The sequence below is a fragment of the Urocampus carinirostris genome, chromosome 15 (assembly GCF_059441175.1).
Source record: "Urocampus carinirostris isolate Australia breed hairy pipefish chromosome 15, RoL_Ucar_1.0, whole genome shotgun sequence".
Taxonomy (NCBI): Eukaryota; Metazoa; Chordata; class Actinopteri; order Syngnathiformes; family Syngnathidae; genus Urocampus; species Urocampus carinirostris.
Window position 1 is genome coordinate 13,495,192 of NC_142363.1, and position 24,970 is coordinate 13,520,161.

Consider the following 24,970-nt stretch of genomic DNA (forward strand, 5'->3'; position numbering starts at 1 on the left):
CATCCGGTTTAATATGTTTAATAATATAAAAGCAATATATTTTTTTAATACAATTTTGACCTGTATTGTATTTTGGATCAAGGTGCGTTCAGGCTCTGTATCACGGTCCACGGTTCACAGACCCCTGAACCGCATGGGTTGTCGGGGCACCCATGAGGATGCAATTCTGGAGAACTTTCTCCACAGTTGACGGTTCCTGGCCTGCTTTTGGGTCGTGGCAAAGTTGGCACCAGTCCATTCCTTAATGTTGTCGGCCCAGTTCTTTTTTGGTCTTCCTCTCCCCTTGCCCCCTTGGACTGTGCCCTGGAGAATGATCTTGGTCAGTCCTGATGATCTTGTGACGTGACCATACCTCTGCCGTTTTCGAAAGCGCACAGATGACAACAGTTCTCCGTAGGGTCCAATGTGCCCTCTGATGGTGTTGCGGACCATTTCGTTTGACACATAGGCTAAGTAGCTAATGCGTAGAAGTTTTCTGTTGCATCGCATTTCTAAGGCCTGGATTCTCATTTCCAGTTTTATGTCCAGGAAATTATTACATTATCAGGCTTCCAACCTGTTGCTCTGAGATGGTTGTGGGAAAATATCTGTTTAATTTCCTGTCATCTGCCACAGGGCACAGCTGGACAGGAAGTGACAGCATACGAGGCCATGTCATCCTTGGTCAATTACATCCAGCCCAAGAAATTCATCTCTTTTGATTATGCCAGAAGTATGTCCTGTGGAATACTTATTTTTGACAATGTTTATTAAAAAAGCCTAATGTATAAATTTATGTAATGAATTTTGTCCTCACTTTTCAGAAAAGAACAAAAGTTACGTCATCTCATCTTTTGTGGAGACCAAAGGGGAGGCGATGATTGCCAAGACTGCCGTTGAATTTGTCGAGTATAAGTTTTCATAGCGTTAAAGGGACATTGTGTATTATTTAGGGCCTCCTGGTGGTAAAAAAAAAAACCTTCATTTCAACGAATGATTAGTGACTAATCAATGAATTATGTCATTAATTCAGTAAATATAAGTACTGTATAATGCTGTTACAAGGCTAATTTTAAGAATGGTAATTATTCTTAAAGGGACAGTGTGTGATTTTAGCACTTTCCAGTTGTAAAAAAAACCCTTAATTCATTAAGAATACAATATTCATGTCAATAATGATTAAGAATACATGATATATCACACAAACGTGCATTTTTGAAGTACTCGTCAGTCAAGAAATATGTATTTCATTTTCTATAACATAAGACTCACCTAAAGGCACCTGACGTTATATGTCTGTCATATTGATTAAGGTTACCAATAAAACCCGAAGAACCTGTGATAGACTGGGGTAAAAAACTGTTTAGTATACAGTATTAGAGTCTCTGTACTTTTTATTCTTTTCAGCACTCTTTTTCGGTTTCACTTCACCAGTGGTCACCAACCTCTCTGAAGCTGAGAGCTACTTTTTGTTACTGGCAGGAAGGGCTACCACTTTCATATGTATTTCTAAAATGACAACTAATGTCATTACTGTGTTATTACTATGTTGTTACCAGGTTGTAATTATTAGAAGTTGAGTTAAAATAGGTTCCGTCCACCACCTAAACATAATGAATCAAATTTCCTGGAAAATCACAGTCATTTTGAGAAACTGTCCGTTAGGGAGCTACCTGATGGCTGCCGGAACCACGTTGGAGACACCTCCACTACACAATACAGTACAGTTTGTTAGTCAAATTTTACACATTGTCCCTTTATATTGTGCAAAAAAAAAAAACGTGTTTTTTTAAGATTAAGTTTCAAATGTGTCACTGTCAGATACAACAAAAGACAGATGAGCAGGATTTACCCGAAAGGAACTAGAATGGACTCCTCCAATTTTAACCCACAGCCCTTTTGGAATGTGGGTTGCCAGATGGTGGCACTCAACTATCAGACTATGGGTGAGGAAAAATTGCAATGTAAAATAATAAAAAAAATATCACATTTTTGCTGTAAGGCTTTCTCGTCTTCGACCACAGAAGGTCAGTGTTGCAACGTGTTCTTAATGCTCTTGATTGTAGCAATGTTTTATTTTTGATTTTGTTCTTTTAGACACAGCACAAAAAACACAAATAACTGATTAACAAAAGGAAACATAGAACTAGTTTTCCAAAAAAATACCTATACAATGCAATAATACAATACTTAAGTAGAACCGAAAGCTTTTGAGTGCCTAACCCTGTTTACTTGCTTCTAGCAGGGAAAACATATCCAAAATCAAAACAAGAAAACAGAACCTTTACCCCACAAAGGAAATTTAAAAAACAAATAATTGGCATCAGTAGTGACTCCTGTCACATATAATACCCAAAGATCCTCCTGTTATTTTAATCTTATTTAATACATTAAGTAAAATACGTGTATTATACAATTTTTTAAACTTGTGTGAAATAAGTACATTTCTAAGGTCATTGTCTAAATCAGGGGTGTCAAACTCATTTTCACCAAGGGCCACATCAGCATAATGGCTCCTCTATGGGCCAGTGTAACTTATAAATGAAACTGAATGTAATTGTTATGTCAAAAAAATACCCCTTCGTGTAGATTAACTCTGAATTTATAAATGATTTATGTCACAAACATTACAGTTGCATTGAAAACATTTCACTACACACATATATGTTATAAACCAGGGTTGTCCGGACCAATCAGAAAGCGGGCCAGATTTGGCAAGTTAAAAATGGGTGACGCCCTGGCATACTTTAAATCGTCTTTAGTAAATTAACCGTCCCTTTCCCGGACCACTAAATACAATAATATCAAAGTGGACTGAGCATAAAACCACTGCAAACCTACCGAGAACAGGCCGTCCCTCTAAACTTTCGTCTCAGACAGGGAAAAACTGATCAGACAAGCAACCAAGAGGCCCTTCATCACATTTGTTGGCCTTTAAGCATACTCAGCTAAGGTGGACAAAATTTGCATAAGACAACTATTAGTTGCACAGTGCATAAATCTGCCCTGTACGAAAGAAGTGACAAAATGACAGCCCTTTCTGAAAGAATACAATAAAATGGCCAATTTGATGTTTGCAAGAAACACGTGGGAAACACAAATAACATGTAGACCAAGGTGTTCAGGTCTGATGAAACCAAAATGGAACTTTTGGGGCTGAATGCAAAGCGTTTCGTTTGGCCTAAGAGTGACACTGCACACCACCCTAAAACACCATCCACACTGTCAGACATGGTGGTGACAGCATCATGCTTTGGGGTGGCTTTTCTCCAGCAGTGACTGGGAAGATCATTAGAGTTGATGGGAAGATCAACTGAGCCAAATACAGTGTGATTGTGGCAGAAAATCGGTTAAAGTCTGCAAGAGAAAATGGGGCAGCAGTTAAACTTTCAAAAGGACAACAACCCTAAATATTAATCAAAATCTACAATTCAACGGTTTAATACTCACAATATCAATGTGCCAAAGACCAGACCTCAACCCTTAATCTTTTTGGAAAACTAGCCATTTATTTTTTATTTTTTTGTATTTCAATGTTTTGCTTTGTATTTCTCTGTCCTCACGTGTCTTTTTTCTTATTTTCTCAGACTCCCCCATGCAGCTGAACATGGCTCTGTTCGAATTCAACGGCCGCACGGGTTATTTACTCAAGCACGACGTTTTGAGGCGCCCCGACAAGAATTTTGACCCCTTTTGCGACAAGATAGATACCGTTGTTGCCATCACGCTCACTGTCAAGGCATGTTTGGGCCTCCTCAACCACTGAGGGGCTTATTGCTTAGGTTTTGCATCATTGAGTCAGAGGAACTGACAAGGATTGTCATTTGTAAAACTAAGTCAGCTGTTTTGTATTCATTTTGCATTAAAGTTAAGATCGGGCTTAGAAAGCCCAACCCGACTCAACCTGGCCCGCGGGTATTAAAGCCTAGCCCAGCCTGAGCCAGACCAACTGACTTGATTTGAGTGACCAAGCCTTAGGCAAACCCTCTATATATCCATACAGCCAGTATCTGCACCGCTTATCCTCATATATAAAAGACAAAAGAAACTTAATATGGATACAATTATGACTCACAAGTAAGCTTTCTCTCCTGGCTTTGATCTCTTTGATCTCCGGCAAAACTAGTCAAGTCAAATCATTTTTAATTGTATAGCCCTAAATCACGAAGAGTCTCAAAGGGCTTCACAGATTATTACACTATATTACACAGACTATTTTTCAGCCGACGAGAAGAGTAGGTTATTCATATGCTATGGAGTAGAAGTGAGGTTTAAGCTTAGATTTAAACATTTCCACTGAGGTTGCAGATCGGATCTCAGGGGGAAGAGCATTCCACAGCACCGGTGCCCGGATGGAGAACGCTCTCGAACCAGCAGAACACTTCTTTGCTCTTGGGATCACCAGAAGACCGGCACTCTCAGATCGTAGGCTTCGGACCGGGACATAGGGGGAAATCAGATCTGAAAGATAAGAGGGAGCAAGTCCATGTATGATTTTGTATAATATTAAGAGAACCTTGAAATCACATCTAAGGCTAACTGGGAGCCAATGCAGGTTAGCCAAAATCGGTGTTATGTGATCGTACTTTTTTGTCCTAGTTAAAAGCCTCGCAGCGACATTTTGTACCAGCTGAAGAGACTTGATTCTAAACTTCGGGAGACCAGAGAGTAGTGCATTACAGTAATCAAGACGGGAGGTAACAAACGCATGAATTAAAATTTTCGGCATCCGACTGAGACAGTATTGAACGGATTTTAGCAATGTTACGGAGATGGAAGAAAGCGGTTCTAATGTGAACATTGACAAATGTCACATCACACAGAGTGACTCAGTTAAAAATTTAGGTGTCATATTTGACCCTGATCTATCCTTTGAAACGCATGTAAAGAAAATTACTAGAACCGCTTTCTTCCATCTTCGTACTAACATAAAATGCGACAGAAGCGAAATGAAAATAAATCCAAACAGCTTGCCAACATCATTTTTGCCGTTCCATGTATTCTGTTACTCCCCAAGCCTGCACAAAATGTAGTAATTTTATTCATATTTAGTTTCTTTTGTCTTTTATTAGCATATTTTGTATTGGAGTAATCCAAAAGTAATTGAAAGTAATCAAGTTATAGTTACCCTACCCAACCCTGTGTATATCTATAATATATACATATATATATATATATATATATATATATATATATATATATATATATACATTTATATACATATATACATATATATTTCAACACAACAATACATCCGTTATCTGCACAACTTATCCTCAGTAGGTTCGCTGAAGCCCATCCCAGCTATATTCGGGCAGTGGGCAGTAGACAGCCTAAACAGGTTGCCAACCAGTATCAAGGATATTATTACACATACAAATCATTATAACTGTAGTATAATGAAAAGACAAAAACTGCCTTGCATTTGTCTTTTCTTTTGTTTTTGTGATTTTCATAAAATGAAACCCCTATATTTTTGTCACCAGATCTATTCAGGACAGTTTCTGTCCGACAAGAGTATAAAAACCGGTGTTGAGGTGGAGATTGTGGGTCTCCCAGGGGACCCTAAGAGGAAATATCGCACCAAGTGGTCCACCGCGCCCAACTCCATTAACCCGGTGTGGAATGAGGAGCCCTTTGTCTTTGAAAAGGTGCGTGGCCCTTCAGTGCCATAGATGTGACTTTCGTATTCATCCAACATCATCATGCACAGATTCTGCTCCCAGAATTGGCCTCTCTAAGGATGGTCGTCTACGAGGAAAACGGCAAATTCCTTGGACACCGAATCATCCCGCTGAATGTTATACAGTCAGGTAAGAAATAAATATGGCCACACAAAATTAAAGCGGTGCTTTCAAGGGCGTGAGATTTTTGCCAACTTCACCGGTAGTTTTGTGCTTGCAGGTTTTCATCACATCTGCCTACGCAGCGAAAGCAACATTCCGCTCACTGTCCCGGCTCTTTTTGTGTACATAGAGGTCAAGGATTATATTCCAGCTGCTTTTGCAGGTGAACTCTTTTTAGGGAATCTTGAAATAAAATGAAATTGCAATGACAGATAGGCAGTGGGGCCTCCGGAAGGTTTCCATAAATAGGGCCTCTTAACCCTTGGGTTGGCACTGTCAAACTGAAATCCATAATTACATTCACTTGGGATCAGCCTTCCCTATTTATGTTTACAACATACAAAAAACTTACCCAGTCTCTAAAAAATAATAATAATATTAATATATATGAAAAAAACGACCTAATTGTAATAATTCTTTTGTAATTAATTATACCTGGATTGTTTGTATTGTGACTTTCCAAGAATAATTCAGAATAATATTTTGCACTGCTCAAAATTATACAATCCGTTTTTGCTATTTTACTAGCTTACTATTTTTAGTAGCAGAATTTGGGGTATTTTTGACAAGATTGTCGTCAGTACATATGTTAATAAGTATTAAAAAAATAGAGAAATATAAATGGTAAATGGTCTGCATTTATATAGCGCTTTTCAAGTCAATGAAGACCTCCCAAAGCGCTTTACATTGTGCTTCTCACTTACCCATTCACACACACACACACTCACACACCAATAGGGAGTCAGCCATGCAAGGCGCCTTATAGTGAAATAAGGACAAACATGCGTAAACCATATATTTAAACAGAAAAAAATAATAATTTTTCAAACATAGAGTATTTTCTATTAATTATCCTTAGTTTGTTCTCCTTATTTTTCTAACTGAACCTTTTACAACATATCAGTGGGCAGAAAATTTGGTTGGCACCTCTTGGTGGTGCTATTGCAGACACAGCTCAGAATTTCTTTCTGACCAAACATAAACCATATTTTTGTGTCAGATTTCACAGATGCCTTATTTAACCCTACAAAAGGCATTGAGAAGACAACACGGACTCCAAAGGAGGTACACAAAATTCCTTGTTATTATACACGCTTTTGTTTGGACACTTTATATACACCTTATTGTGATGCTGCTTTCCTGGCCGGAAAGACCTTGGAGAAAAGGAAGGAAAAATCAAGTCAAATCAAGTCAAGTCATTTTTATTTGTATAGCCCTAAATCACGAAGAGTCTCAAAGGGCTTCACAGATCATTACACTATATTACACAGACTATTTTTCAGAATATTATCATACATTCCCTTGCTCTGGAGCCGACGAAAAGAGTAGGTTATTCATATGCTATAGAGTAGAAGTGAGTTTTAAGCTTAGATTTAAACATTTCCACTGAGGTTGCAGATCGGATCTCAGGGGGAAGAGCATTCCACAGCACCGGTGCCCGGATGGAGAACGCTCTCGAACCAGCAGAACACTTCTTTGCTCTTGGGATCACCAGCAGACCGGCACTCTCAGAACGTAGGCTTCGGACCGGGACATAGGGGGAAATCAGATCTGAAAGATAAGAGGGAGCAAGTCCATGTATGATTTTGTTAATACTAAAAGAACCTTGAAATCACATCTAAGGCTAACTGGGAGCCAATGCAGGTTAGCCAAAATCGGTGTGATGTGATCAGACTTTTTTGTCCTAGTTAAAAGCCTCGCTGCGGCATTTTGTACCAGCTGAAGAGACTTGATTCTAGACTTCGGGAGACCAGAGAGTAGTGCATTACAGTAATCGAGACGGGAGGTAACAAACGCATGAATTATAATTTCCGCATCCGACTGAGACAGTATAGAACGAATTTTAGCAATGTTACGAAGATGGAAGAAAGCGGTTCTAGTAATTTTCTTTACATGCGTTTCAAAGGATAGATCAGGGTCAAATATGACACCTAAATTTTCAACTGAGTCACTCTGTGTGATGTGACATTTGTCAATGTTCACAGCAGTTTTTGAGAATAAGTCACGGCATTTAGATGGACCAATGACTAACATTTCGGTCTTTTCAGAGTTAAGACGCAAGAAATTGAGTGACATCCACTCTTTTATCTCAATGAGTCAGGCCTCCAAATTTCCACAGTTTAGTGTGGCAGATTCCTTCAACGGAAGCTATAGTTGAGTGTCGTCTGCGTAGCAGTGGAAACTGATATTGTACTTGCGAATAATATCACCTAATGGAAGCATGTAAATGCTGAAAAGAAGGGGGCCAAGCACTGAACCCTGCGGAACACCACAGGTAACATTAAAGGGCTCAGATGTCATTTTGCCATATTTAACACAGTGCGTCCTATCTGAGAGGTAGGATCTGAACGATGAGAGGACGGTTCCTGAGAGACCAATCACCTCCTAAATATTTGATGTCCTTGTTTTCGAAGTGGTTTCCGTTGGAAAAAGTATTTCTTTTTTTCATCTTTTCTTTTTTTGGGGGGTTTATAATTTAATTTACTCCTCTATTTCCCAACCTAATATTTATAATCATATTTTCCTTTTTTCACGTGTTTTATACTTACTAAAATGTTCATGTACAGTAGACCTCCAGGTTACGGCATGAATCCGTTCTGAGTTAGGATTGCGCAGTAAAATTGTATTATAGCGGGGATAGAAACCTATGGTAATTAGCTAATGCCCCCTGAATCCCCGGTACTACAAACAAAAACATTAAAATAAAAAAAAATAGTATATATTATTTACAAATTATGTGTAATATATGTTCATATGATTAAGTGACCTTATGAATAAATATCACATGTAAAGGAAAAACACAATTTCATTCAGATCATCAGATCACACGTCTTGGATAAAACAGTGAGAAGTCCCCCCCATACGACACTGTAAGCAAAGTTCCAATTATTCCAAGCAGAAATAAGGGCTGTGCATTCGCTGTTTACTACAATTACCGTCTGTTTTTCAACGGGGCGCGCCATAGTAATGGTTCTTGTTGACACTGGTAACATCACAGCTCAAGGGGATATGAGATCGCACTGTCATCGTTGAAATTTAATTCCTTGAGCTCCATGCATGATTGTTGGGAGGAACACAACACATTCTGTGCCTAATTCAAAAAAGGGGTATTTCGCAATCCCTTTAAGCCTTTTCGCCTTTTAATCTGAGCTTGTTAAGAAAAAAATGCATATCACAACTAAAATAGATTGCCAAATAATCAGTGTCAAGAGATTCCCTGTGACATGACTCTTTGTACCTTTGCAGTCCTCCTTCGACTACATTTCTCCCTATGAACTGCCTTTTTTGACCCAAACTGAAGCCACTAAAGCAAAGGAACTGCGAGGTAATGTTTATCAACAAGGAAATAATTTAGTGGTGTGCACAGAAAGGCACTAGATAATGTCAAGAACCGGCTTGGGGTGGCACAGAAGAACAATGCAGAAGCAAGGATGAAGGCAACAATGTGTCGTTTATTTGGTCCTGTTTCGGTACACAGAAAAGACAATGTGTCAGTGATTGAGCAAACTCACATTGGAGTAAGCGACGGACCAAATGTTTGGCAGGAAGAATTTGTGATTGGGAGGAGGCAATGTCACAGACCAGCAACGGAGACGGGACCCAATAGCGTTCGTTTTGCTCAGTTTTTATTAGGAAAAAGAACAGTGCTTGCATCCAAGATCCGATGATTTTGCAGATAGCGGGGACGCAGAAGTGGCACTTCAGTGTCGAGCGAGGGTAGTCATTGGCAGCGAGAAAACCAGGTTGATGGCCGGGACGGAGAAGCAAAAGCAGAAACAGGTCCAGAAAAGAGGTCGGCAACAGGTATCAGGCAGGAAACAGGGCAGGATAGTGTCGTAGAGTACAAAATCTTGCCTAGCTGAGAGCATAGGTTCGCAGAGGGTCTAACAGGTTCCTTTCGGAAGACGGGAGTTTAAAAAAAGTCCAACAGCCAATCAGGACCCGTGGCTGTCAGTAATCATGACAGGCAAGGTTTGGGTACACTGAAAACAAAACAATGCTGAGAAAACGCTGGAACGAGACAAGAATGGTAAAGAACTGGCAAATGTGCCTAAACAAGGAGTGCTTAAAAAGTGACCAGGAGAGGGGATTAGGGTGCAATCAGGGCAAGTGACAACAGATGTCAGTGGAAATCAGAGCCATGGGTGACATACCAGGAAAACCTGAGGGGAGCGTGTTGTGCGCCACACACACACCTCACCCCCAACATTAAGCTTTTCTGTTTGCCCATTGGTTGGAGGTGAAACCCTGATGACAAACTGACTGTGGTTCCTATAATAGTACAAAACTCCCTCCATTACCTGGAGATGAACTGCGCACTCTGTACAGAGACAATGTCGTCAGAGAAATTGTGAAGAAAGACCTTGAGAAGGGTTTCCGCAGTGGCCTTTGCTGAGGGTAGATTGGCTTCAAGAATGAAGCAAACCATCTTAGAGAAGCGGTCGACTACTGTTAACACGATGGAGGAGCTCTTAGACATGGGCAAACCAGAAACAAAATCCACGGAAATATGTGACCATGGTCTGTTGGGAACTGTGAGAGGTAACAGCATCCTGAGGTGTGAGGTTGAGGTTTTATACCTAGCACACACCTCACAGGCCTGAACGTATTTGGCTAGATCAGCTTTCAAGTTAGGCCACCAGACTTTCAAGAGGATCACCCCGGCCTCAGGGAGAACTGTCTTGGGAACGGGGTTCAGATCTTCAGGGTCAAAAACATGAGACATAAAATCGGGTTTAGTATCGCCCCAGGGCGACAGGACAGAATAAAATCAAAACAGCTGAAAAACAAGGACCATCAGACCTGCCCGGCATTAAGTCTCTACATTCTTTAAATACTGCAAGTTATGTGATCAGTCAACAACTCGAAAGTAAGACGCGCCCCACCCAACAAATGCCACCACTCCTCCAAAGCAGCCTTAACTGCAAGCATTTCAATAAATGTCTTGCATAGGAAGGCGCAAGGATGCAGCTTTCCGTCCTTAGCTGAGACCTGTGATAGGAAGGCTCCTATCCCAATGTCAGAGGCGTCAACCTCCACCATCAGAGTCGATCAGGGTTGGGTAAAGACAGAATAGGTCCTGAGGAAAAAATTTTTTAAAGTCTTCTGGAAGCTTCAGTGCACTGCAAAGACCAGATAAACCTACCTTGGGGGAAATTAGAACATGCAGGAGTGTGGCAACGTTGCTGTATTTACGGATAAATTTACAATAAAAGTTGGCAAAACCTAGAAATTGTTGAACCCCCCTTCTCGACTTAGGAATGGGCCACTCTGTAACCGCATTGATCTTGGACAGGTCCATCTTGATCTCCCCTTTGGCTAGGTCAAGCCCCAGAAAAGCGACCGATGGTTTAAGAAATTCACATTTTTCGGCCCTAACATAGGATGCAATCAGGGCAGGTGACACAAGGTGTGAGTGAAAATCAGAGCCAAGGAGGAAGTGACTAAAAAAAGGCAAGGGAAAGCGAGAGCGGGAGAGAGAGAAAACCAAACCTGATAGCCGGACTGTAACAGATGGTGCGAGATTCATTGCTCCTCAACCTTCCCTCGTCTTTCGGTATTGTTTATTTTAAATGATGAAAGTCACTAAGCATAAACGTTTGTGCATGCCACTGACTTTGTTTTTGTTTTTTCTTCATTTTTTGTTGTGCCCCCCTAGCGGAGGCGCCCTTCAAACCGAGCCCACCTAGACACGCGCTCAGTACATCATCCTCCCAAGATCTTTTACCTGATGCCAGTGAAGAAAAAACTGAAGAAGCGGCTGCAACCGGCAACTCGCCACCTGAAAACCTTCCTGATGCTGGACTTCAAAGTTCCAAAGCTTCTGTTGAGGATATCGTTCCTGAGGGAGACGACTCAAAGTCTGAGAGCACCGTCAAAGACACGGAGGTGTCAAACAGTGACTCAGTTGACTCTGATCAGATTTCAAATGATGAACTCGTCGAGGAGGAGCCTCAAAGAGAAGCCTTTCCATTAAAGGCATCGCCAGACTCTGCACTGACAAGTAAATCATCTGCGGCTGGTAATGAAGGTACCTCAAGTGCTTTTTTTATCTTTTTATGTGGCATTGAAGTAAATATGGGACCAAACAGTAAAAGCTTCAATAATGCGTTTATAGATGGTAAAACTTTAGGTGTTGACATTAAACGCTTTAACAGTGACAAGTGCGCAACTGATTCAGCACAAGAGCTACCTGAAGGTCGTCAAACGACAGGAGAAAGAGACTAAAGAAACGGAAAAAAAGTATCAGCGGAAAACAGAAGATCTGAGGCAGAAATATTCAGACAACTTCAAGGCCTGCAAGAAAAAGAGCTCGCTGAAGAAAAACAGGTGAGGCAGTATTATCTGAAAGAAATTCAACGAATATGCTCTAATCGATTTTAAATTGTTTGGGCAGTACGTCCTTGGCTGGGGAATGCGGCTCGGACAGCGGACCCAAAACGGCGAAGGAGCATAAGCAAAAATTGCAGGCCGAGCTGCGATCTCTGTGGACTGAGCGGTGTGAGCAGATGAAGAGGAAAAAGGAACAATGTGCTACCGAGGTTAGTTTAAAACTCTTTCATGCTAACATTTTGATGAGACAGTGATTATCAAAACCTTATATACGTTATATTTATGTATGTATATCAGTGTTTTTCAACCAGTGTGCTAGGACACACTAGTCTCCTGTGTTGCAGGTAATCGCCCATAGTTTGTCTTTTTTCCAACAAAGCATGCCATTTTCTAGTATATTTGCTTTGTTACACTGATCAACCATGTTAATGTAAAATTGATCAATATTATTGGGATTAGAATGTGAATTGTCCTTACTGTCATTGATACCAGCATTGTGAAAGATTGTATGCAAATTAGTATGCGATTAGACGGGGTAAAACCTGTAATATAAAGACTGAAGAGAAAAGAGATAAAAAACGATCTGGATGAATAGGCAACAAAAATAGTTAAAACATCGTGCTTACAAAAACTGTCCCAAGTTATAATAACAATAATAATAATACAATGAAAAATAATAGTACACTGTCACAATAGTGCAATGAAAAATGAGTGCAAAAGCAGGCAATTATTTTAACTTTACATACTCATACCTCAACTTAAGTCAATTGCAATTAAGCGATAATAAATATTACAGATACAACTCGGCACCCATTTACTCACAGCAAGAGAGTCCTTGTGGAATAAAAACAGATAGTTCATGTATACAAGTTTATTTAGTTTACCAAATAAACATAACATAAATTTCTATCGTCATTTTTCTTAGTTTTTTAACAGCTTGTGGTATATTTAGTGTTATTGATTACACGTAGCATTTCATTAGCAGCAACTTTCACATTCTTTTTACTCAGAAAGCAAAACGAGAAATGAGGACCTTTTGTTGACAAGTAAATCCTTGCAGCATACACCTCATTTTTGTGTTGACCTGATCCTTTATTCTTTCTCACTTGTCGGTTCTTCCATGGTTACTTTTACGATCATAACTGCTTGATTCTTCGGTTTCATCATGAACGCTTGACTTTGAAATGCTGTATTTATTTAGAAACAGTTATGATGCAACGCACATATCATGCTTGGAGACAAAAGTCTAATACTCGAAAGATGAATGCTTGATTGAGGATAAGACTTCTAGTTAACCGCGACTGTGTTAGCGATCTATGATGACACTGTCGTCTGCTACCAGTGACCAAGACGATCCGGATCAGAGCTGAAATCGGCAAGACAATATCAGTTGTTCCAATTGTTTATTTATTTTTTCCTGTACAAAATTCCTTGAAAAGCGTATAGTATTTGAAATTATTAAAAATCATAAAAGATTCGGGAAAAATGTATACATGAGGTACTACAGGAAAATATTTAATATCTGATTTTGTTTTATTAAGCAGTTTAATATTTATGTAATAATATTTACATGAATTATTGTGTGTATATATATATATATATATATATATATATATATATATATATATATATATATATAAGTAAAAAAGGCTGCAATGGGGGATATTTTTCGCTAATTTTAATATAACTTTTGTTATTTTTCCAGAAACACAATATCTGAATAAACATATAAACATGTCACAGTTGCCCTTTGCCCTCACTTGGGCCCGCCCATTTGGTGCCAGCTGCTGCTCGTTGCCTGATTGGCTTCCCTCCTATTTAAACTCGGTGCTCTCATTCACTCCTTGTCAGTTCGTCAAAGAAAATCTGCACTTGCAAGACTCTATCTGTATCCTGCTTGTGTATCCAGTATCTGGTAGTGATCCCGCCTGTCTCGTCCTGTCCCGTATCTTGCTCCAATCTCCGGTATCGATCCCGCCTGTCTCGTCCTGTTCGATATCTTGTTCCAGTCTCCAATATTCAGTATCAATCCTGTCTCTCGTGCTGTCCGGTATCTTGCTCCAGTATCCGGTATCGATTCCGTCTGTCGCGTCCTGTTCGGTATCTTGCTCCAGTCTTCAGCATCCTGTATCGATTCCGCCTGTCTCGTCCTGTCCGGTATCTTGCTCCAGTCTCCAGTATTTAGTATCGATTCCGTCTGTCTCGTCCTGTCCGATATCTAGCTCCAGTATCTGGTATTGATTCCGTCTGTCTCGTCCTGCCCGGTATCTTGCTCCATTGGTCGGTATCGATCCCGTCTGTCTCGTCCTGCCCGGTATCTTGCTCCATTGGTCGGTATCGATCCCGCCTGTCTGTTCCTATCTCTCTCTCTCGCTGTCTCTCTCTCTACTTTTATCTCTGTCTTTGTCCCATCCTCTCTCTTTTTTTCTCTCCCTCTCTTTCTCTTATTTCCTTCTCTCTCTTTTGTTTTCTCTCAATCTACTCGTACTGCCCCTGAGAGAATGTTTTTCCTATCGGTTGGCCGCCCAGTTAAAACGAGTTTGACACCCCTGCTCTAGAGTCCAGGGGCACCATTTCCTAAAATGTGTCCTGGGGAAGTAGAGCCTGGTGGTGACCATCCCTGGACTTTTATTACTTTCTTTCTTTCTTTGTGGTGTACACGTCCAAATATTTTTGCCAAGATGATGTCACTTTCTTCTTGTGCTGTGTTAGAGACTGGCTAAACTGATGGAAGTGGCTGCTGAGAGGCACAGCATCGAACTGAAGACCTTGGAAAGGTGGGACCTCGCCAACAACACCCGAGCTAACCTGCTGTGTTCATTTTATTTGTGCATTGGGATTACAGACTCCCCGTGTTGTAAATGTGCGAACTAGAGGTGAATTCAGGTGAAGAAGGTGACACCTCATAATGAACAAAACTCCAATAATGAATGATTCTCAGCGTGGTACCATCAATCTCCTCTGCCGAGCTTATCGCGTGGGGCTCGTGTTTGTGAACGATTGTGATCTGAGTCCTCAAATGGCTTATGGTTATCCCAAAAAAACTATATACTGTAGGGCAGGGGTTGCAAACTCATTTTCGTGTCAGACTATTTAATGGGTACTGTGTATTATTTGACCACTATATTTCAGTGTCTTGTGCAGTAGAAGTTGACCGATGATCAGGCAGGCCGTTTGTGGGCACTAATATTTTGCAGTTTGATGGATATAGTTTTTTTATGCGACGGGCCAATTATTAAGTCTCCGATGCAGCCAATCTCTCTCCCTCTTGCTTCCACTCCCCCCACCCCTTGATTTTTCTCCTCGCTAACCACTTTGCGCTTTCTGATTGGATAAGCGACCTGGGATGGAGCCACAGAAGCAGAAACAATAACGTTAGAGCTGTAGCTCAGCTACTTCGTCCCGACATGCCAGTGTATGTAGAAAAGTGTGTTAATTTGTCTTAAAGAGGCACATTCAGTTAGAGAATGATGTATTAGCTCTTATCATAACATTGGTTCGTCAATCTAACATGTGTGTTTGTGATTGATAGATAACATCAAAAGCACGCTAAAGTGTTAGGCTAAGTGATTAGCTATTACAACAACATTAGTTCGTCAATCTGGCTACAAAACGGCTTTGTTGAAATTTCAATGCACTTTTTGTTTTAAGTTAATTTAATTTATGTTGGTTGTATTGACATTTTTATGTATTAAAAAAAAAACATGGAGCTATTTAAGTTTGTACCTTTATATGAGTTGTTGCTGAGCCTAATGTCCTGCACTTTTAGTTTTTGGTTTAAGTGAAACATTGTTTATGTTAGTTGTGTTTAAATTTGAATTTATTTTCTGTAATAAGTTTCGGGGACATTTTTAAATTGTATGTACCTTTAAACAAGTTGCTGCTAAGCGTAATTGTATTTCCTGCACTCTTAGTTTTTGATTTAAGTGAAAGATTAGTCATTATTTGCTGAAATTCTAATGTATTTACTGTAAAATGTTTCAGAGAGCTATTTAACTTTTTTTTATTTTAAAAGAAATATTTTTTGTTTCTTTTTGCATTATTTAAATTTCTTGCGACAATTTTTAAGCTTTTACAGCAAATGTATATTGGCTCCAAATATCGGTTATCAAGGTCCTCCTAATATTAATCATCTGTATCGGGCCTAAGAAACCCATATTGGTCGATTCCTATTGTGTAGTCACAGATTTTGGGTCACAGAGCTGTTGTCAGTGGGTTGGGGATATTATGCTTTAGCAAAATAAAGCTAGAAAAAGATTCAAATGACTGAGGGTCAATTACACTCCTTAACACTAGAGCGATTTGAATCCCGACGTTTCTCACAACGGAAAAAGACTGGTTAAGTTTGTTTACACATGCTGAGCATGGCCAAATGCAGAAACAGTGGCAAATAAATGAGAAGGATTTTTGATCCCATGACCTCAGAACGTTAGTAAGTGTAATTTGTTCGTAATTTGCTTCAGTGCGAAATTTTGTATGTTTAAGGATTATATAATTATGTTTAAGGCTTGTCTAAGTGACCTCTATTGTTTTGTATTAAAAAATTAAACATTTAATAAAATAAAATGCTCTATCAAGATAAATAAAGTGAAGCTTAACTTACTTGTGGAAGATGGGCTTCAAGAGTTATTCTACTTCCTCCTCTGTGGTGGAAACTGCCCGAAATAAAGCGATCCAACCATTTTCTCAACCACATCAATCTTTCTTATCCCACTTTAATTTCAAATGAAATGGCTTGCCTCTTCCTTACACTTTTCACCAACCATATTGAATGGATGCACGAGATATTGAACAATAAAAACGGCAAAGTTCTTAGCGTGCTAGAGATACAGTGCACGTAGTGTGTTTACACACAAATTACAAAGTAGAAGCCGGATTTCTTCTTTGGGGTGGATGCTGGGTGACCTCTCACAGCACCACGCGGCGGAAAGAAGCACTTCAGTACTCTCCTGTACTCGGAAAAAGGTGCACAATACTTACAGCAATGTCCAGATATTTTTCAACATCCCAAAACAAATGATCGTATCGTAAGTCGGGGAGCGTCTGTAGCGTTAAATAGACTCAGTCAACCACAAAAGAAATTCAGATGTATATAAAATGATTTTACAGGCCAGATATATGTCATTTCAATGGGTGGTTTGCTTAAGGAGTGCCGCCTGGCATTGTGACATCTATCCAACATTTTGAACTGGAGTTTTTTGTTTCCTATGATCCGGCTAACTTTGTGCTCGCCCTGCTCTGAGGGTTGTGTCGTGGTCCAGAATAAATCTGATGGTGGGCCTAATTCCAGATGCTGCACGTACGTTTGGCACCACCGATCTAGGGGGGGATTTAAACTCAATTATTTAGTCAAAGAAGCACTGACTCTTTCCATTCCCCCTAAAGAAAAGTTCACATGATGCTATTCGAGAGGCTAAAGGTTGTTTATTTGATTCTCTCTCTCTCTTTGACCTGTTTGCAGTGAAATCAAAGAGAAGAAGAAGAAGAGCAAATCGTCCCCGCAGAAAGCCAAGTGAGTTCAGGAACATTGGAAAAAATAAAAAAGACAAGCTTGTCTGAAACACAACCGGATTTGGATGAGGACATTTTAACATCATTTTCATTTCAGGTTGAAAAAAGCAGAAAGTAGAGAACTGTTGGATGAGGCTGATGAATATGAATTTATGGTGAGTCTTGTTGAAAATACTTTTGATTTGGAATAAGAGATTCAGAGTCCATCATTTTTTATCTTATTTCCTACTTTTTTCTAATAAACCTGTAAAAAGTGTTGAGAGTTTAAAGCACTGCTTCAAGAGTGACTTTCACGCAAGGCGTTTGTATTATTGAGTGTAATTGGAGATGGACGGATTATCAACCATTATTGGCGGGAATATTAAGGATTTTGATGAAAACAGTGCAAAAGCATAGAAAATGATTACCCCATTGACACACCAACTGCTTCAAGTATAAATTGAATATTTATATCTAGAAGAAAATAATAATAATACGATAATATTTATACTTTCTATTAGATTGTTTTATCAGATTATTTTCTACGTTCATGTTAATATAGGGGCAGCACGGCGGCGCAGTGGTTAGCGCTTGTGCGGCACAGTTCATGTCATGGGAACCTCCTGCGTGGGTTCAAATCCAGCTCCAGACTTCCTGTGCGGAGTTTGTATGTTCTCCCCGTGCTTGCGTGGGTTTCCTCCGGGCACTCAGCTTTCCTCCCACGTTCCAAAAAACATGCATTTCAGGTGAATTGGCCGGTCCAAACTGTCCCTTGGTGTGAATGAGCGAATGAGTTGTCTGTCCCTGTGTGCCCTGCGATTGGCTGGCAACCAGTTGAGGGTGTCCCCTGCCCACTGCCCGGAGATGGCTGGGATGGGCTGCAACTTGAACTTTTGCGACTGTCTGCCACTATCTCCTGGCATAAAGTCATGATCGCAGCCGAAGTATCCTGCCTGTGTATCTAGTATTCGGTATCGAACCCGTCTGTCCCGTCCTGTCCGGTATCTTGCTCGTGCATCCAGTTTCCGATATCTATTTCATCTGTCCTGCCCTGTCCAGTATCTTGCTCGTGTATCCAGTATCTGGTATCGATCCCGTCTGTCCCGTCCTGTCCGGTATCTTGCTCCAGTATCCAGTGCCTGGTATCGATCCCGTCTGCCCCGTCCTGTCCGGTATCTTGCTCGTGTATCCACTATTCGGTATCGATCCCATCTGTCCTGTCCTGTCCGTTATCCAGCGCGTGTATGCAGCAACCTTTAAATTGCTCAAGTAACCAGTATCCGGTATTGATCCCGTATGTCCGGTATCTTGCTCGTGTATCCAGTTTCAGGTATCGATCCCGTCTGTCCCGTCCGGTTTCAATCTCGTCTGCCCCTGACTTCCTGTTTTCCCGTGCCTGACTTCTCTGTCTCACTTCTTCTGCCCAGCGATCGCCGAATCGCTGGCGTTTGGGTTCCCGCGCATGACTGCCCCGTTTCCGTAAAATAAAGCTTGTGTGAAAACGTTACGCATCTGGGTCCACCGTGTGCTTGAGTTCTGACAAAAACAGTATTAATAAAAATAGTACTTAAAATAGCATTCCTACTTTTTAATGGACTCAACTTCTTTTGTGTTTAATAGGGTCAGATTAGAAAAACAATTTTAAAACAAGTCATAAAATTTACAAAAATAACTGCAAAAGCCATTTAAAAATGGCATTGAAAATGAGCACACATTTCTGAAGGTCTTTATTAAATGTATGAAAATGTTTAAGTTTTTAGAGATATGCTGCTATAAAGATTAACACCAAGATGTGTAAATGAATTGAAAATGTCTGTATCTAAAATGGGGCAGAAAAATATAATTAGAAGAGTTTTACTCTAGAGATTGATTAAAATATTAGGGAATATTTGGTGTTTTAAGATTTCATTTTACATTTTTAAAGGGAAGGTGCGGCATTTGAGGTGCTTTTAAAAAAAATAAAAGAATATTTTCTCTATCAGGCATGTGTTTACAATGCTCAACTGAGTTCAAAGAGCCTTTATTTAAAAAAAAAAAAAAAACTGCCGTGCCTTTTATCCTACTTTTAGTACTGCTGTTCCGGGACTTGCGACACATTAGGAAGCAGGTAACGGTGGAGGGAGGAAGATAGGTGGAGAGTGATTTCATCCTCGTTCCCGGGGATTTTTTGTTAGTGTAGCCTGAAAATTGTAAAAGAAAAGTCCTTTTTCAAATGCAGTCCAACGCCAACCCAAATCCCCCAAAAGATAAAAAATGAATAAATAGTTTATTAGTACTTGAGGAATGAGCTGGCTTCGGCTGCGATCATGACTTTATGCCAGGAGATAGTGGCAGAGAGTCGCAAAACTTCAAGTTGCAGACACCACCTTAAAAGATTCTAGCGACTTGAGCAGCACCCTGAACTTTTTACTCATGTTTTGAAATAGTGGATTTAATTGATTTGAAAAATGAATAAATCAAATTTTGTTATGTAGAGTTGAAACAGTTTTCATTTATTTTCAAATGTTTTTATCTATTTTATTGTACTGTATGTGTTAAAACAAATATTGATTCTATTATGAACAAATCAAGATCCGTATCAGTCAGCCCTTAAGCTCAGTCTATATTTCGTATGTTATTTTGATGTCATTTTTACATGGATTTTGACGAGGTAACTCAACTTTTGTTTGGAAAAGCATTATAATGGAAAAAATGTAACAAAATGCTGCTAAGCTTCACAATAATGGTCCAGTATTAAAAAGGAACTTTGTTGTGGGTCAAGGGCCTTTGTATCAGCAATGTGCCTATATGTTTGTTAACATGTGGTGCAGAAATTTAGACGATTAATACCCTCTTTAAAAATAAAAATAAATATGTTCCTTAATGCCCAGCTTGTTCAGTAATTGTGACAGCTTAGCCGACTTTATCCAACAAATGCAAAAGTAACTATGGCAACAATGAGGCAGATGCTCTCGTGCAAAATCTCTCTCCCCCTGTCGTCCTCACATACATCTGCAAAGGACTTTTTCGCCGATACACGTACATTGCGAATGCGGCCTTCAACTGTTACTCAGAGGCTGTTTACCAAAAGATGTCCAATCCACCGGTGGCCTATGACTCACCTCTTGGCTCTCCTCCTGTTGCTCATTAAGATTCAGACATGTTTGACTCAGCTCCTATCCACTCAGACCATCTTCAAGCCCAAAGTCATCGGGGTCGCCGAGCAGCTCATTTTGTCCCTTTAAATTAGCGCTGCTGCATTCATTACGTCGGCTATTTAAAACACAACAAGATGTTTAATCATCAGAGCTACAGTATTGACGAGGACTGAATAACCCAAGCTCAGCCATGACCTGACTTGAATGTATTGATGTCCTCAGTCTGGCTTTATCCCAAGGGAACTTTTCTCTCCAGATTGACACAAAGAAACCTTAGCTTCGACAGCAAAGAGACAGCCGGCATCGAAAAGTGTTTTTTCTGGAGCACTTATTTTAGTTCCACATGGTAAAAAAGGTACTGTATTTCCACAGGAGCCAGACTAGTAAACTAAAGGTATAAAAAGTGTGCTTTAGCTGGCAGGATGAGGGTCTTACCGGAAGCTCACAATTAAATTGTGATTCAGGGTTATAGGATTTAATAATAAAACAATTTTGGGGGGGTTTATTACTCAATATTTTGTAATTCATTAAGATTTAATCTCATGTAGTGTTGATCAACTTCACATTTGTAAAACAAAAGCGAAACAAAAATTGAATTATTTTACATCCATCCATCAGCTGTCAGTCGCAGGGCACACAAAGACAGACAACTCACCCGTTCATTCACACCTAGGGACAATTTGGACAATCTAGTAGGAAAACAGAGATCCCAAAGGAAATCCATGCATGCACGGGGAGAACATGCAAACTCCACACAGGAATGTTTGATCCCAGGAACTCAGAACTAACCGCACTAACCACTGCTCTGCCGTGCTGCCCCTGAATTATTTTCTACTATGTTTTATTTAACTTGTGGAAAATTATGCAGACTGAAAAGTGACAAAAACTTTTGCTTTTTATTGTTTTAGGAAAATATCTTCCTGCATATGGGAATCATATTGTTTCTATCCATTTTTCTAGGGTAACAGGATTAAGACAATGCCCTATCTGATCATTTTTTCCCACGTAACAAGCAAATTTTGTTCGTTTGATTTATGCCCACTTTCTAGGGTGACCTAATGGGGGCAAACCCAGTTTTCAGCCATTTTCATTGCTGACTGACGCCAGTAAAATTGTTTGCCTCAATATTTTTGATTGACCAAATTGTGCCTCGTTACCTGCATCACGTGAATTTCACCTATGCATTCATTTGTCCCAGTTTGCTCGGATGACCAAATTGGGACTGTCCTTATTTTAGCACCGTGTACTGAAGAAAGGCGGATATCACCATTTATATACAAAGTGCCAATTTTTCATTGTTAACAAACGATAATAGATAGATAGATAGATACTTTATTCATCCCCGAAGGGAAATTCACATTTCCAGCAGCATCCCTGAGCTGAAAACAATACAATAATAAAGCAAAAAGAATACAATATACAAATACCCAGTGTGACGTGCAAATGCCCACTGTAGCGTGTTATATAGAATAACTAAATAGTGCTACACAGAACACATATTGCAATAAGATTCGGTAATATGCAATGTAGGTGGTGTGGTTTACTGTGGGCTTTTACTCTGCCGGGTAGAGTTAAAGAGCCTCATGGCATGAGGAAGAAAAGATCTCTTCAGTCTGTCCGTAGTACAAGACAGTGACAGCAGTCTGTCGCTGAAACTGCTCTTCTGTCTGGAGATAATGCTGTGTAGTGGATGCGATGGATTGTCCATGATTGACCGCAGCTTTTCCAGTGCCCGTCTCTCAGCTACTGTTGTTAGGCTGTCCAGCTCTTTGCCCACAACAGAGCTCGCTTTCCTAGCCAGTTTATTGAGACGAGAGGCATCCTTCTTCTTGACGCTGCCTCCCCAACACGCTGTCGCATAGAAGAAGGCGCTTGCCACTACTGTCTCATAGAATATTTTCAGGAGCTTTTTGCAGATTTTGAAGGAGGCCAGCCTTCTGAGGAAGTAAAGTCGGCTTTGCCCTTTCCTACATAGAGCTTCTGTGTTGGCAGTCCAGTCCAGTTTGTTGTCCAGCTGCACACCCAGGTATTTGTAGGTCTGGACAAATTCTACACCTTCTCCTTTGATGGTTACAGGAACCGGGTGAGTTTTAGTTCTCCTGAAGTCCACCACCATCTCCCTGGTCTTGGTGGTGTTCAGGTGCAGGTGGTTTGCGTCGTTCCATCGGACAAAGTCCTGAATTAATTTCCTGTACTCCTCCTCCTGCCCATTTCTGATACATCCCACGATCGCAGTGTCGTCGGCAAACTTTTGCACATGGCAGGACTCAGAGTTGTACTTAAAGTCCGATGTATATAGAGTGAATAGGAACGGAGAGCGCACGGTCCCCTGCGGAGATCCTGTGCTGCTAACCACAGTGTCCGATGTACAGCCCCCCTGTTTCACATACTGGGGTCTGCCTGTCAGGTAGTCAGTAATCCATTCTATAAGGTGTGAGCTAACTCCCATCTCTGTCAGTTTCCTACTCAGTAGCAGAGGCTGTATGGTATTGAAGGCACTGGAGAAGTCCAAAAATGTAATCCTCACAGCCCCCTTAGCCCTATCCAGGTGAGAGAGGGATCAGTGTAACATGTATACTATAGCATCCTCCACTCCCACCTTCTCCTGGTAAGCAAATTGCAGTGGGTCGATGGCGTGACGGACCTGTAGCCTCAGGTGGTGCAGCAGCAACCGCTCCATGGTTTTCATCACATGTGATGTCAGGGCGACCGGCCTGAAGTCGTTGAGTTCCTCAGGTCTTGATTTCTTTGGGACTGGGATGATGCAGGATGTTTTCCACAGCTGAGGGACCCTCCCCTGTTCAAGGCTCAGGTTGAAGATGCGCTGTAGAGGGTCTCCCAGCTCAGACGCACAGGCTTTTAGCAGTCGGGGGGATACTCCATCTGGACCAGCTGCCTTGCTGGTTCGCAGCCTTCTCAGCTCTCCACACACCTGGGCTGCAATTATTTTTAGTGGGGGGATGTCTTCAATGCTAGTGTCCAGAGGGGGAGGGGGAAGGACAGCTGCAGTACTCAGGGGTGAGGATGAGGCGGAGTGGTCAAACCTGTTGAAAAAGTTGTTCAACTGGTTGACTCGCCCCACATCTATATCCACAGCCACACCCTGCTTGGTGCTGCAGCCAGTAATTGTTTTCATCCCTTCCCATACCTCCTTCATGTTGTTGTTCTGCAGCTTTTTCTCCAACTTCCTCCTGTACTGCTCCTTCCCTTTCCGGAGCTGGACTTTGAGCTCCTTCTGTACTCGTTTTAGCTCCTGCTGATCACCATTTTAAAGGCCCTCTTCTTTTGGTTCAGGAGGCACTTGATGTCGCTCGTGATCCAGGGCTTGTTGTTGGCATAGCAGCGTACAGTCTTTATAGGAACAACATTGTCCATGCAGAAGTTAATATAGTCAGTAGTGCAGTTTGCCATCTCCTCAATGTCCCCACTGCTGGACCCTAGCAGGACATCCCAGTCCGTACGTCCAAAGCAGTCTCTCAGAGCCTGCTCTGCCTCGGTGGACCATTTTCTAAAAGAGCGTGTGGTTGTTGGTAGCCTCCTCACTTTTGGTTTGTACTGTGGTTTAAGCAGAATGAGGTTGTGGTCTCCTTTTCCAAGGGCAGGCAGTGGTTTTGCACTGTATGCATTTTTGATATTTGCATACAGAAGGTCAATAGTCCTATTTCCCCTGGTCTTGCAGTCCACATACTGGACGAAAGAGGGCAGTGTCTTATCAAGAGTCACGTGGTTGAAGTCCCCAGAGATTAACATTGCAGCCTCCGGGTGTTGTGTTTGTAGTTTTGCCACCGCGGAGTGGATGACGTCACACGCTACTTCCGCATCAGCGCGCGGTGGGATGTAAACAATGACAGCAATGGCGTGTCCGAACTCTCTGGGCATGTAATAGGGACGCAGACTTACGGCCAAAAGTTCGACATCACGGCAGCAGATAGAAAGCTTTGTTTTTACATGCCCGGGGTTACACCACCTCGTGTTCACGTAGATAGCCAGTCCCCCTCCTTTGCGCTTCCCACTGACTTTTGTGCCTCTGTCAGCCCGAACAGCGCAGAAGCCGTTTAGCGCGATGTTAGCGTCCGGGATGCTAGACGTGAGCCACGTTTCCGTAAAGCAAAGCAAGCTGCACTCCCTGTATGCTTTGATGTCTTTCACAAGCACAGCCAGTTCGTCGATCTTATTTGGTAGGGA

General features: G+C 41.0%; 1 protein-coding gene across 1 annotated transcript in view; it reads left to right on the forward strand.

Moving 5' to 3' along the window:
* Positions 1–24,970, forward strand: part of plcb2 (phospholipase C, beta 2) — a 46,624-nt gene that overhangs the window by 16,108 nt on the left and 5,546 nt on the right. The window contains exons 16-30 of the mRNA XM_088353917.1: positions 616–712; positions 804–888; positions 1,801–1,925; positions 3,567–3,718; positions 5,466–5,630; positions 5,693–5,792; positions 5,884–5,988; positions 6,826–6,890; positions 9,072–9,150; positions 11,485–11,863; positions 11,979–12,155; positions 12,223–12,367; positions 14,871–14,935; positions 17,620–17,670; positions 17,767–17,824. Coding sequence (XP_088210043.1) covers positions 616–712; positions 804–888; positions 1,801–1,925; positions 3,567–3,718; positions 5,466–5,630; positions 5,693–5,792; positions 5,884–5,988; positions 6,826–6,890; positions 9,072–9,150; positions 11,485–11,863; positions 11,979–12,155; positions 12,223–12,367; positions 14,871–14,935; positions 17,620–17,670; positions 17,767–17,824 — 1,848 coding nt within the window. The remainder of the gene's footprint in view (positions 1–615; positions 713–803; positions 889–1,800; positions 1,926–3,566; positions 3,719–5,465; positions 5,631–5,692; positions 5,793–5,883; positions 5,989–6,825; positions 6,891–9,071; positions 9,151–11,484; positions 11,864–11,978; positions 12,156–12,222; positions 12,368–14,870; positions 14,936–17,619; positions 17,671–17,766; positions 17,825–24,970) is intronic.